We start from the raw sequence: 15,169 nt of genomic DNA, 5'->3' as shown, positions 1-15,169 counted from the left end.
AGAGCATGTTTAACTGCAAGTAGCCTACATTTTATCTTTGCTTTGAGGACATTTTTTGCTTTGGATTTTTTTTTTTTTTTTTTTTTTAGCCAGAGTATCTGTCCTGCACCTTCTTTAATTCCTCTAAATTACACGGACTTATTTACTCCCTTGTAAAACCTTAAAAGAAGCCAATTGGTACTTACAACATTCTGCCAAAAATCTCCTTAGCCATATCCACAAATTCACCTGGTGTTCTTCCTACTTCCACGCCATTACAGACGTGTCGGGGCCATCTTTGCCCATCTACTGAATGGATTCACTCTTTGCTCTCCTGGGCTCCATGGTACATAAGGTCAACTTCTCCCTTAACAGCACCTCCATCTCTTTTATTCAAATGCATGAAAACCTGCAACTATCTTCTCTTTCCACTCTGAAGTATGGGCTATTGAGAGATTTCCCCTGAAGCTTGTGGGTTAAGGCTGGCTCAAACTACTACAGTATTACAGACCTCAAACTGTGCTTGGCTCTAAGCCCTGCTATGCTACGATTGACCAATGTTCATGGAGCTCATTCTCCTTACTCCTGGAGAAGCTGCTCTAAACCTTCAGTTTTCTCATTCAACTCCCTCTCTCTTAGCATGTAATCATGCCTCCATCTTCACATGAAAGAACCTGGTGAGAATAAAACTACCATACTCTCGAATGCTAAGTCCTGGAATTCTCTTTCTCCACCCTGACTTGTCTCTAGAAAAGGTATCTCTGTTGCCCAAAAGAATTGCTTGTGTTCCAGACCTTCTTCCCTCCAGTCTGCCTAGCAACTTCCTCCATCAGACACACCCACATCTCACATCTTAATCAATTTCATCTTTACTATATACAGTTTTCTCCATCTTTATGTATAAAAAAGACCAAGCGACAACAAAATCACAATCCCTTTTGTATCAAGCAGTTCTCCTTATGTGACAGAAAACCCAATTCAAACTGGTTTAAAAAAATAAAGCCTAATTAGAGAGGTGGGGATAGATTATGAAGAGAACTGATCCAGTGGTTCAAATCATACACTGCAAAAACCAGTTCCTCTGCTCTTCTTTCCTCTGTCTTCTGTAATGTATCATTCTCTGCTCCATATTTGTCCATCTACACCACTCTCCTCTTCCAAACTGCCAAATGGCTGCTGCACGCCAGACCTCTAATCCAAATACCACATTTGTCAGAAGAGGAGCGCGTATCTCCATTGCTACTCCCCACATAAACTGGGGAGGCTTCTCTTTTCCAGTCACAGTAAACTCGCCTTGCATGTCATGTTGCCTTAAGAAATTAACATCTTTATCAGTCAGCAGAAGCACAGTTGCAACGTGGTTTGAAAGAATTTGGAGGCTTCAAACAATGAAGGTGTATTTCTTACTCATGTCCGCATGAGGGTGAGCAGGAAACTGAAACAAGAATTAAGCCTAAGAGACACAAGCACCAACAGTTCAAAAACAAAAAACGTTAAAAACAAGATAGGATCCTAGATCTATGTAATCTAAAACTTCTGATTAATTGAATACCTTCAGAAGAAACAATCACTAACTCGTATTTTGAGAAATCAAACAGTCAGATAAAAAGATGTATTGTCCTATATAACTAAGGTTGGCATCTTAGTTGCCGGGTTTTAAGTTCCCCAAAACAGTCATGGCCCAAGGCCCTATATAACCTAGAAGAGAGAGAGCTTTTAGAAGTCATGGTACTTACATTCACTTGGACCACAGTCATTTTCTTTAATTATGTAATTTTACAGGTCATAAAATTGTGTGTTGAATGCATATCGATGAACCCAAGGAAAATGCCATGTTTCAGAGGTCTATTTCTTAGTACACATACTGCCCTACCTAGAAAATAAATATGGCATTTTTCACATGAAGAATTAATAAGTTTATAGTCTAGTCTATACTTTTTATGCATTCTACAATAAGGCTTTTAGACAAAATCCATCTTAGTTTATTGGATGTGTCTGTTCACACTTCACTAAATCTGGATGTCAGCTTAAGTTAATTCAAATGAATAAAAACCAATAAAACTTTTACATAATTCAGATGCTTATTAAATAGCTACTATTTGTCAGCTTGTTTAAATATCAAACCTGGTACTAACTAAAGTATGCTGGTAGTTATATATTTTGTCATTAAAACTTCATGGTAAAATTTTATAAGATTTTAAATGAATTCTTCTATATTTATGTATAGTTAACATATCAATTCATTGTAGACTTATGTATTAGTTTCCTAGAGGCACCATAGCAAATGATTATAAACTGGGGTGGCTTGAAACAACAGAAATGTATCGTGCACACTTCTGGAGACCAGAAGTCCCAAATCAAGGTGTCTGCGGGCTTGGTTCCTTCCTGGCGTCTCAGAGGGAAACCTGTTCTGTGCCTTTATCATAGATTCTGGTGGTTGCTGGCAATTCTAACAATTCTCCCTTGGCATAGGGACCTGTCACCCTAATCTCTGCCTACATCTCTGTTCTCCCCTTGCGTTGTCTGCATGTTCTGTCTCTCCTCACAAGGACAACAGTCCCCTTCTTATAAGGATTACTCTAATCCAGTATGACCTCATCTTAACTACATCTTAAGATGTATTATTTGAACCCTATTCCAGGTAGGATCACATTATGAGGTTCTGGCTGGGCATGAATTTTGGGGAGTGGAGGGAGGGCATTACGGAACTCAGTACAGCACATATTTCTTTCCTTAACAATATATTTTTAAGTAAGATAAATGCATTTTTAGTTAATTAAAAATGAAATCTTGAAAAAAAATTAAATCTTGAGGAACAAAATATCTCTTTATTTAACATTTCTAATAAGCTCGTCAGAGTCAAATAAACATTAAGAGTTCCTTTATCCAAAAATCATATGTTGGAATTTCAAAATATCTAAATAAGTAGGCTTGCCTGCGTTAACTAAGGAATTCTTTCAGTAAAAATAATTTAAGTAAATATCCATATTTAGATTCCAGTTATATCTTGTGTGCATTTTGCTACTGTTTATTGTAAATTTAATCATTTGTGGAAAATTATTCAGTTATCTAGCAATGGCAAGTGAGATTATCCCAAGTCTCCTTTTAGAATTCTAGTATATTTTCCACTCAGTTCTTGGATATGAACATTTCTTGGCCCCATACTTGCAACATATCACAGATTATAAATTTATAATTCCCTGCCATGAGTAGACAAGGACTGCAATCATTAGTGACACTGCTGCTGCTGCTGGGTCATTTCAGTCGTGTTCGACTCTATGAGGCACCATAGACGGCAGCCCACCAGGCTCCCCCGTCCCTGGGATTCTCCAGGCAGGAACACTGGAGTGGGCTGCCATTACCTTCTCCAGTGCACGAAAGTGAAAAGTGAAAGTGAAGTCCTCTCTCAGTCGTGCCCGACTCTTAGTGACCCCATGGACTGCAGCCTACCAGGCTCCTCTGTCCATGGGATTTTCCAGGCAAGAGCATTGGAGTGGGATGCCAGTGCCTTCTCCGTAGTGACACTAGCAGTAAGGAATTAACTGTTTTTTCATTCATGGCCATTCCCTTTCATGGACATCATAACCAACATCATCCGGAGAAAACACTAAAGAAATCTTATTGATGTGCTAAGTTTATACAATAAACATTTTGAAGTAGCTATTATAGTTTAGATACTTCAGCATTATTTATCTCAATCAATAGAGCATTCTGTATATGATTATTTTAAAGAACACTAGTTATTCTTCAGTTTTCAGTGATTTTATACTAAATCACCTTCCAAGAATACTGATTCTTCCATTTTTTCTGCTTCCTAAACAGCTCTCCTAATAATTCACGTGCAGTATTAATGCGACCACCCAATGTCACTGAAAATAATAGCTCTATGTATTCCCTTAATTGTGTTGTATTGACAAGGAAAATCATATTCCTCATAAACTTACAGCATTTCTAATCTGTTTGATACATTAGAGAAAGATGAATTTAACCAACAACTGTTGTGACCATAAAGCACTCCTTTTCATTGTGGATTTCTATTTCTGTCCCATCATCTGCCTCTGTGTAGCTTATTTTTAATTTGTCAAAAGCTACTCAGCTTCTCAAACTCACTGTCGGAGTACATATTCATGATGGATTAGATCCTTATCTGCTGTAATCTCAACTCTTCAGTGATGATAAGGAAGTTTGGGGAAATTTTACATAACACAAGTAATAAATCAAGAACTATTGCTGAAAGAATGGTGAACAGAAAGGGGGAAAGCAGCATGCTTTCGCGTTCTTAACATTTTTTTTAAAAAAGTAAATGGCATGATCTGGACAGAGCTTGTAACATTTTAGGTCTCCTTTTATTCCGATCCAAATTATATTTAATCAATCAATATCAATAAAAAGAAAAGATTCCTGGTAATTCATCATCACTAATGCTCAGAAGGGGTGGGGTGGGGGGAGTTTGGTGCCATGGTGTTATAGAAAATTAATTTCAATTGTTCTCTCTTTGTAGAATTAATGCTTATAACTTTCACTGGGATGAGAATCATCTGTAGCGCTCTCCATTCTCAACTGACTTAATTTGTAGCATAGTGGTTAAGGTTTGGGCATCAGATTAGTATAATTTGATTTGTTCATATTTATTGAGGACCTGTGGGTCTTCTAAGCACCAGAGAAACAGCAGCAAACAAATCAGATAGGGTTCATTTTCTTGTGAAGCCCACATTCTACTAAGAGAGGTAGATAATTTAAAAATAAGCAAGATAACATCAGATGGATAAATGCTCTGAAAAACAGGAGGGGCCACATAGTAGTCATGTTGATGAAGTTGAAAACAATGATTTTGGTTTGGTTGGCTGCTACTTTAAATGGGAACCAGGAAGAACTTGAGGAAAGTTGCTTCTGAGTTAGAATCTGAAGGAAGGAGGGAAATCAGTAATGAAATATCTACATATCCCAGCTTCTCAACATTTCTCCATCTGTGAAATAAGATACAGGGCTACTCTGATGACATATGGGAATGAATGAAAAACACTTAGCACTTACCTAATAAGTGTGGGAAGCCTTTCTTGTGACTGCGGGGTGTTCCTTATGACATCAAAGAACAAAGCAGAGTTAGCTTTTAGTCTCATTAACAGTAAAGTCAGTCACCAACTTAGGCTTTCCCAGATGGCTTCAGTGGTCAAGAATCTGCCTGCCAATGCAGGAGATGCAGGTTTGTTCTCTGGGTTGGGAAGCCCTGGAGAAGGAAATGGCAACCCAATCCCATATTCTTGCCTGGGAAATCCATAGATAGAGGAGCCTAGTGGGCTACAGTCCATGGGGTTGCAAAAGAGTTGGACTCGACTTGGCAACTAAACAACAAAGTTACCAAGTTAAGTCAAGAATGAGAGATTAAATTTACTCTCATCTCTAGACGTCATTTCACAATCCAGCCCCTCTAGATTACTCCATACCTGGGGATTCATAAAGATGGTTACTGTCACTATCCACCTATCTCTAAGTTAGCTGGGCAATAGCACAATACTGTTGAGATAGACAAATCACATTTAATGTATCTGAAGATTTAGTCCAGGATTAACATGATACTCTGCATTTTAAGATATTTGAAGATTAGCAACTTGAACAGAAGTCCCCAGAGGCTGCTGCCTTGTCTTGTTGATGCCACTAGTTTGGTTACACAGCTAATTCCATCAGAGCCATTGAACCAAATGTTCGTGTGTGTGAAGGGAGTCCATGAGCCAATTGCCAGAACAGAATTCTTCCTGACATAGGAAGGCAGATGAGCTCAACTTTTGAGTGCATACAGTGCAGATTTCTAGTTGAATGGTTCTTGACAATGGTGTCCTCTGAAACATAATGCCTGGCCAGGAGCCAGTGATTATGCCACCATACAAATCACTATGCATCTGATGCCAGAACGCCTCTGTGCATGGTAACAACATGAGTTCTCAGTCCTGGTGCTCCACAAAATGTTGCATTGGCTCTTTTATTCTTTATCAGATCCTGGAATTAAAGATTTTATTTAGATGGCTTTCAGGAAATAAGTAATGGTGGTAGAAAAGGAAAAGAGGAGATTTTAGTGTAGTTTAAGAAATAGCTCTATTATGTGATTCCCATTAGGATGAAATCAGCCTATGTTTTGAAACCTAGTCTTATTAATTGTTTAATAGATATTTTCACTTTAAATCTCTTGTTTAATTATAGAAGTAAAACAGCTTGGTTCAAACTGTTAGCTAATGATCCATGTATCATTTTAGTAATTGCTAGCTTCTTTCAGAAATGCATTAATTTTGTAAGAATTATAGACTTTCAAATGTGAAAACAGTTTTTTTAAGATTAATAAATTGTAAGGCTTATGATTTACTTTAATATTATTTTCTATAACATATTATAAACCTAAACTTAGTAGAACATTCCTAAGATATGTCTCTATTTTAATTTATATTTTATTGTCTTTTTAAGAGTAAAAGTAGATAGATCATACTGTATTTGTCATTGATGATGTAAATGAAATCTAAGTTATGCAGTGTTCTAGTCAAAAGGAATTCTGTTAAAATATTTAGTTAAAATATTTCATCTCCAACTACGGAATTGTCTACTGATTTTAAACACCACCTTATTCTGGAAATAACTCATCAGAGCATTTTCACATTAAATAAGTAGATCTAAACATCTTATTTGATGGGAATAGTAATTATTCAAGATGAGGGAACACCCAGAACCCTAAATACTACTGGTAAGCACACACATATATATCAACACTAAAAGAAATGTTTTCCCCAATGAAGCTATAGTTGCCGATGTTTCTTCTTTTTGGTCTCTTTTCACTTAGTAAAACATTTTCTTTTCTAGATATAGGCATTGGCCAATTATGAAAACTTTAAGAGTCTCTTTTAAATATGCCTACCAATTCCAAAAGAAAAGAAAAAGATAATTGAAAAGGTTTCTTGTGGTTTGAAAATGCCTTCCAAATATTCATTAAACATTTAAGTGAGTAAATTTGTAGAATATGTTTCTGACATTGGCACTGGTTCTGGGGTATTTCTCTGATCAGATGGAAGTACTGTGTATATGCAGAGTGCATTCAGTTCATTCATGCATAAACAATATCATTTTCATAAATTAAAACCTCCCCTGCAGAAGGAACATCTGTGCCTGCCTTTGAATAAAAGATGGTGGCATGTGAGTTACTCCTTGACTGACTGAAAGAATCTCTAAGCTTAGAATGAAGTTATACATATAAAATTGCGGGGGGACAATATCAAACCTAATTTGGAGTCTTCATTCCTACCTTACAAAAAACAATCCACAGATTTTGATGCTTGCTGTTTTAAAAGCGGAAATTCTTAAAACAGCATCCTCTTATTTCTTCTGTTCATTACAGCAACAGTTTTTAGTTTGCATGAAGAAGTCTAATTTTCATTATAGGTGAAACTGAGCTGTTGAATAGATCACATAAGATCTGAATGTTCACTTCATGGTCTCCTAGGCTGGAAGGCTGGCAGTGTTCAGATATCATCTCAGTATTATGTCTCTTAAAGAAAGAACAGTGAAAGCAATCTTGGATATAGGAAGCAACAGCTTGATTCCAAAATAACAACTCTGTTTCACTTGGAATGCGATGATTGCATTTTGGATAAAGTTGGGACTAACTTAAAAGTATTTCTGCCATGTGATGAAGGCTGATGGAAAACATGCTAAAATGATATATTTTAAATTGCACTCAAACATTTTTTTCATGTTGAAATATTCCTTACTGCTACTGTCACAGCTTGATGTAGCCCCGTTGGCAATGTTATTAGTATGGCTAATTGTTCCTGTCCATTAGATTACTCACATTTTTCTGGAGCAGCATGCTAAATGAGGTCAGCTTTCTGGAACCCCTAAATCACCAATGAGAACGGGATTAAAGGAACAAGCTTGGGAAGGGAGGTAGTCATCCAAGGTGGCATCCGAACCAGAGGGAGAACAATGGAGTCACTAATGACAGTAATCAGAGCACCACAGTACAGCCAGAGCACAAGTGCCAACATGCTGTTCCCTAGAAACTGCTCCTGTCAGTCAGCACATCCAGAGGGGGAGAAATGCCTAACTTTTCTAGTGGCCTTACCAACGGGCAGAATCATCTCTGAGTTTTTTTCAGTGAGTTCCATTTATGAAACAGGAGAATTAGTACACCAAAGGGGATGAGGAAACAATTAGAGCATCCAAAAACATATCACAGTACAAAGAGTATGTTCTTGAGTACAAGTAGTTCATTACTACTTTTTCCGGAAGAATTACTGAAATCATCACAATTACATAGCAAGGATAAAATGCCACTTCTTGAATTCTTTAATCAATTCATTTCTCCCATATTCTAAAGGTATATCACTTTCTCTTTAGGATAGGACTATTTTGCAGTAGAGAACGTTTCAGTTCAGGTACAGACAGCAAAGGACTAAGAAAAAGGTAAAAAAAAAAAAAATTAGTATGTTCTTAGATATATAGATAAACTAAGCTAGGATAATTGTTTGGGTCTTGCTTGTTAAGAATTAACTAAATCCCCTTGAAAAAAAAAGAAGAAAAGACAAACTCATATAAAGGGATGGAAACCAAAACCAAAAATACAACTGTTGGTCTCTTCACAAATCTTACCCAACCCCAGCCTCATAGTCCAAGTAATGAAATATCAGGTTCATTCCTTAACTACAAAGAGTTGGTGACTCCCTAAGCAAGATAAACAGACTAGAGAGTTTGTGTTAAACTAAACTTTTTTAACTTTTTTCTGCAAATAGAAGTTAGTATTTTTTTAACTCAGCAAGTTAAGCAATTGTTCTCCATAGGAATTATTTATACTTTAAAAAAATCACTTTAAGAAGAAATGCAACAATTGTTCAGATTTTTCAATACTATTTTATTGCAACTGGATGAGTGTTTTCTAAGTTGTGCATTACACCATAATATACAGAATTACAAACAAGATTACAGTACATATTGATTCCAGTGGTACCAGTATCACATCTCAAACAGCACTTATTCTGGACTGCATTTTACATGCAAAAGCTATTGTTCTAATTATGAATTAAATGGTTTGAATTTATTTAAGCTACTGTACTAATTGACTACAATAGGTATAAAATCCCAACATTAACAACCTGATTAGATTATAGAATCTGAATATATAAACACCAGTTATACATAATGTTCATTCTAAAATTCAATAGCTAATTAACTTTCTAGATGTTTAACATAAAGAATAAAATCATGATTTTTTTAAATTAGTTATCTAATCTTAAGAATGATATAACGTTTTTAGTAAGAGTATGATTAAAATAAGTATAAAACTTAAAATTGTATGTATAGGAAACTAATCTAGAATTGTTTTCCTTGCTTTAAGAATGATTAGATTTAGGCTCAGATTCATTACATGAATATATGACAAACCACCAGTTGTGTGACTATGTATAAAATCATGCATTTATATTTTCTGGAAACATCAATAGCTTCAGATTCTCTGTAAAATCATGGGATGCAAAGGAGTAAAAGACTAAAAAGAAACAGTGCAAATTGTATGTGATAGTCAAGCAGCTTTTGATTCAAAGAAGGGTATGTTGGCATTTGTTTATAATATGTATATACAAGCTTGTGCAAGTACTGAATTGATATGTTTTGATAGGGAATACATCTCTTGCTTTTATTCCTTCTCTTAAGAATTATGGATCTGGTTTTCATTTTAAGGAGAGAGAACGACTTTAAAGTGAAATGAACTGCTCAAATTGTGCAATTTTCTTTAACAATTAGAGAAGAAAGAAGTGCTAAGGCAACACAACAACTTTCTAAGCACTTTTCTGCTGGTTTAAATTAGTTAAATTATTTTGTATAAATTAGATATAATTTCTACTTTTCTGATATGTATAAAAATTGATGAAGCTGCATGGTTTTAAAATAGGAAATCCACATTATAAAAAGTCATTAAAAATTCTGTACAAAATCACAACAAAATAATTCAGCATGGGAAAGGTAACAAGTAGTAAAATGCTGGTTGAAAAATATATATTTATATATATTTTAATTGGCCCATTATTAGTTTAAAAATTGCATAGATCCTAATTATTGCTTGTGATTTTGTTATCCCGATCAGATAATTAATATGATCTGAATACAGCTACACCAAATTTGTGGTGCATTTTTTTAAGTTTACTGTATTATTTTTTTAAAATAGAAGAGCTATAGAAAATAATACATAAAGTGAACAGGAACTTTGATCCCCTGTTTCTACCAAAGGCAGTAACGACAATAAATACATATATCACTTGAAGCTTGGAGTATTTGCACTTTGCAGCAGTAATACTCAAAGGGCTGCCTTTTGTAAACACGACAGTCACTGTAAGCACAGTGGGTTCGTTTCCCAGCGACGGTGAAACTGACGTGCCTCTAATCGTGAAAGATGGCATTGAGCTGGGCACTCATGACTCGCTCATGATGTGAATGGCTATCGAAGGACATAATATTGTCTATAGGGATCTCACAGCGAGGGGCAGTGGCGCCGGAGAAGACTGATCCGTGGCTTTGGGCCCCTGCCAGGGTCGCTGCAGGATAGTGCATGGTAAAGGCATAATTTTTCTCAAACTCGGCGGACGGTTCGTGTTTGAAAGAGAAGTTTCCATTGATGCTGAGCGGCGGGCTGAGGGGTCCGTCAAAAGAAGGGCTGGTGCAATCAGTCAGAGGGCTCTCAAAGAAAGGTTCCAGCGCTGCGCTGTAGGCGTGAGGCGGCGGCTTGACGTGGAAGACATGGGAGCTGTCCATGGTGCCGTAGGGCGGGCTGGGCAGCCCCGGAGACTGGTAGGAATAGGGGTGCACAGGGAAAGAAGCGCTGGCGGTCGGCAGGTGCGCGGGCATGTCCTGGTTCTGCTCAGGCAGAAAAGTTCGAGGATTGAGCTGCAGGCAGCCGGCAACCAGGTTGGTGGTGGGCTGGGATAAACCCTTGCAGAGAGTCTGTACAAAGGAGACCAGGTCAGGGCTTTTCCCTGAACGCAAGATCTCCGACAGAGCCCAGATGTAGTTTTTGGCCAAGCGCAGCGTCTCGATTTTGGACAGCTTCTGTGTCTTGGAGTAGCAGGGGACCACCTTGCGCAGGTTGTCCAGCGCTGCGTTCAGCCCGTGCATGCGGTTCCGCTCCCGGGCGTTGGCTTTCATGCGTCTCAGCTTAAAACGCTCGAGGCGCGCCTTCGTCATCTTCTTCTTCTTGGGGCCGCGTCTCTTAGGCTTTTGATCATCGTCCTCCTCCTCCTCTTCTTCTTCCTCCTCCAGGTCCTCATCTTCCTCCTCCTCCTCTCCCCCGTTCCGCAGTGAGTCCTCTTCCGCGTTCAGGGCTTCCAGGTCATCCTCCTTTTTGTCCGTCTCATGCTCCTCGTCCTGAGAACTAAGACACTCATCTGTCCAGCTTGGAGGACCCTGGGGCTGAGGCTCTCCCGTCAGCCCACTCTCGCTGTACGATTTGGTCATGTTTAGGTTTCCTACATTCAACAGGGGAGAGGGGAAAACAGAAAAGGAGAAAAACGCTACATTCAAAAACTACATAGGCCTTCAGCTCTCACTAACCCTAGAGAAATGCATGTGAAAAGAATTACCAGCTGATTACAAAATGAATGCCCCCGAGGAAAAGTTAAATGCAGTTCTATAGTGGCCTGTGTGTGCCCCGCTGGTACGTAGGAGACAGGACAGAGCTGCAAATAGGAGCCAGAGTAGGTGTCATAAGTACACTTCTGGAGTATGTGTCCTTGTGATTGTGTGTGTTTATGGTGATTATCTGGTAGGATAATGTGTGTGAAAATGAGTGTGTATTTCGGCGACTTCATGTTTATTTGCATGAGCTCAAAGTCACAACTCCACAAAAAAAGACGAGTTTGAAAATTGCAATTATGTTTCCATCTCGGTTCTGGCCTCCCAGCACTCGGCGATTAAAGTTGAAGATCCCTTACGTAATTTACTAAAGCTGGCAGTGATATTTAAGAAGATTATATGGAGTGGAGATTGAAAAGCAAATGCATGGTGGAAAAAAAGTATTTTCCACAAAATTATTTCACCATCAACGAAACATTTGGTAACAAAAGTGGGCGGGGGGTGTCCCGGGGTGTCGCTCCCACCCTTGCCTTTCTTTTCTCACCTCCCACCCCGCTGACCCTCTGCTGAATTTCCGCCTTGTATAAAAGCGCTTGCTACCGGGCCAGAACCCGGGGCGCGGCGCGGAGCCCTGCTCCGCGCGCCGGGGATCAGGTGCGAAAGGCTCCTCTCTAATAAACAGCCCATTGAAAGGGCCGCCCGCTCTTTATTGGGGCTTTTCAAACTTCGCCTCAAACCTCCGTTTAAAAAAGATTGAGTAATTATAACGGTCAGAGAATGGCAATAGCGAAGTTGCTGCTTCTAATAAGGAAAATAAAAAGCCTTTAGTTAGACAACTGAATCAGTGGCTGCTGGGGACTTGGCCGACTCTGGGACAGTAACAGGTAGCAGGAGTGGGTCCCTCTCTCTTTCTCCACATTTTATCCCCTCTCAACTAAACTACCTCTCAACCCGGTTTATTTTCTAGGGTGTGTATATTCAAAGTATCAATACCCCTTTCATTCACTGAAAAAATAATTTGCTACTCCCAATGTGCATAAAATACATGTCTATAAAATAAATCTTGGTAACGTGGGCTTTTTATTGCCCTTATTGTTAGAAGTGAAATACTGAAGTAGTTATCAGCTTTCAGAACTTTGAAATCACTACTAGGAAATAACCATAGAGTTATAGGGCATTAAATATTTTAAGAAAATCTAAAGACGTTCCTATACTTTCCCCCCTCCAAAAAACAAAACAAAACAAAACATTTTTTAAAATTATTGTGCCTGCAGCGGGTATTTGAGTGATGCGCCTCAAACTGTGTGCGTATTCGCATTGCAATTATGAAAAGGAATGCCCGTCTCAACGCATAAACGCGCTCACAGACGCACACATACAGAATATGTAGGTACATCTTCAGTTGCTTTTATTCCCAATAAAAATTAAAGGATTTAATTACCTGCAGTTGTTAGTAAGTCCTGAGCAGTGATGGTCTCATAACCCTGGGGCCTCCGGGCGCCGTGCCTTCTGCGTGGGCCGAATTCCTCGTGTCCCGGCCGCGCGGGCGCTCAGGTTATATAGCCGAGTTGGTGATGCTGAGCGCGGGCGGGGCCAGGAGCCCAGCGGGCGAGCAGGTTCCAGCGCCGCGCGCCTGCGCACGCGCCGGGGTGCCGCGCTCCCTTCCCTTCCGCCCTGCTCCTCCCGCCCCCGCCCCTTCAGCCTTGCTCCCCTCCCACCCGCATCCGACTCCAGCTCGCCTCTTCCCCATCCCTACCCCCGCCCCATCTCCTTCCTCCCCGGCATGCGCCATATGGTCCTCCCAGTCCAGCCAAGAGCCGGGAACCACGTGACCTGCCCATTTGTATGCCGCGGAGCGCTCCATTCCGGCCCCTTTGTGGCCAGAAGAAAGTGGCCCATCTGTCGCCAGTTAGAGGCTCCGCGGACCTGTTTTTACCCGCAGGAGAGATTAACCCTTTCAGGCGGCAGAAGGGAGAAGGGGCGCGCGGTGGGGGGAGAGACGGGGAGAAGGAGTTGGAGAAAAGAGAGCGGGAAAGCGAACACCGACTGGCTTTAGATCAGAGTGAGTGGCCCGCGCTGGGCCGGTAAGTAGGGCAAAGGTGAAAAGCAGAAGCGGAGACTCCTCTGGACTCCTCGCCCAGGCTCTGGTTTCCTGGGCACTCCCTGCCCTCTCTAAGGTGTCAATCTCTTGGTTTCTCCCTCTTAGTAGACGCTTTGTTCGTTGGCACCAAAGGGTGGCTTCTCCCAGTCTCCACCAGCCCCTTAAGCAACATATATTCTGTATTAAAACAGCTTCATCTCTAAACGCAGCTGTGAGGCTAGTCCCTAGCATCCTTAACTGGATCGCCCACGCCCAGCCCCAACAGTAGACAAAATTCGGTACTGGTCACTCTACTTCACCATCCGTGCAACCCGGCCCTCGTGACGCTCGCCTACTCTTGACCCTGGGGACTCCTCACTTCCGTAAACCCCTCTTGCCTGTAGCCCTCGTCCTCAGATCGCGCTAGTCCTTGGCTTAGTGGCCTCCGGAGCTCTCTTGCATGAAAACTAGAGGACTTCTCTGACGCTGAGATTCTGCCGTTTAACCAAGGTCATTGGGTGGATGTAAAGTGGGTCCTCACCCTGGTTCCCTGCCACAGGCTGCCTTGTACCCCTTAGTCCCTACTTTCAGGCTTGTAAATAGGAACTTAGTTGAGACAAGCCTTCTCAAAGGGAGGATGCAAAGGGCCTATTCTAAAGGGGTCTTTTTCACTCCTCTTCCTAGAAAGGGCATTAGTACAACTCTGGGAAGGGCTGATGGCTACTTTTCCAGACCTTAAAGACTGATAATGACCCTCTACCTTGCAAGTCAAGCAAAACCCAGAGAGCTTCCTAATTCTAAAGGACCCATATTTGTGTTTAAATGGTGATTCTTTATTCACCCCTTTCCACCAAGGTATGTTTCAGAATTTTATATATATAAAAGTTAGCTGTATCTCTTCCCTGCCCACTCTTTCTCCATCAGACTCTCCTCTAATCCTCCATTAACTAACCCCTTATCCCCTCCCAGACCCGTGTCCCCTTACAATGAATGCTGTGAACTTGAATTGCTTATTTAAAGGCAATTGCTCTAAAAGCCCCTTGAGTTTGCAAACAGTGTCAGGGCTGAGAGGCTGGGGTTGGGTGCATCTGGGAACAGGAGGGGGGATGCGGTGGGGAGGGGCAGAGGGTCCTAACATTATCCCTGGTGTCTAGAAGGCTGCCATGCAGTCTTCCTGGTCCAGTGCACGTCTGAAAGAGGAATAAAGGGATGGGAGATCCCATTGCCCAAAGCGTAGCATGAACCATGCTGAGCTTCCAGGGCAAAACTGTAGAGTTTTGGCTTTTGCCTTCACTCATAAGTGTACCAGGATCGCAGAAGAGTACAGAAGAATTCTCTCAGGAGCCTAGTCTTGGTATTTACCCTGTACAGTCTTTATCTTAAGTGACGGGTTATAATTTGAGGGCCATCTGAGTAACAGCCTGCAGGGCCGGTCCCCAACTTGGAGGTCCCAGGACACGCGCAGGTGGACCAAGTGTTGCCATTCTCCCAGCAGCTGCCCCGACAGCCTAGCGC

General features: G+C 40.6%; 1 protein-coding gene across 1 annotated transcript; it reads right to left on the bottom strand.

Moving 5' to 3' along the window:
• Window positions 1–9,357: 9,357 nt before the first annotated feature.
• On the bottom strand, window positions 9,358–13,237 carry NEUROD1 (neuronal differentiation 1). Its single transcript, XM_020888679.2, has 2 exons — window positions 13,016–13,237; window positions 9,358–11,468 (listed from the first exon to the last, which is right to left on the bottom strand). Exon 2 carries the CDS (start codon window positions 11,455–11,457, stop codon window positions 10,387–10,389), a length of 1,071 nt encoding a protein of 356 aa, XP_020744338.1. The 5' UTR covers window positions 11,458–11,468; window positions 13,016–13,237; the 3' UTR covers window positions 9,358–10,386.
• Between the last annotated feature and the right edge of the window lie 1,932 nt (window positions 13,238–15,169).

This window comes from Odocoileus virginianus, chromosome 13 (genome assembly GCF_023699985.2).
Source record: "Odocoileus virginianus isolate 20LAN1187 ecotype Illinois chromosome 13, Ovbor_1.2, whole genome shotgun sequence".
Lineage (NCBI taxonomy): Eukaryota > Metazoa > Chordata > Mammalia > Artiodactyla > Cervidae > Odocoileus > Odocoileus virginianus.
This window is presented reverse-complemented; position numbering and strand designations above follow the sequence as displayed.

What these genes read in the sequence shown, in the direction of transcription:
- NEUROD1 (XM_020888679.2), bottom strand. Translation starts at nt 11,457, where the DNA reads ATGACCAAATCGTACAGCGAGAGTGGGCTGACGGGAGAGCCTCAGCCC.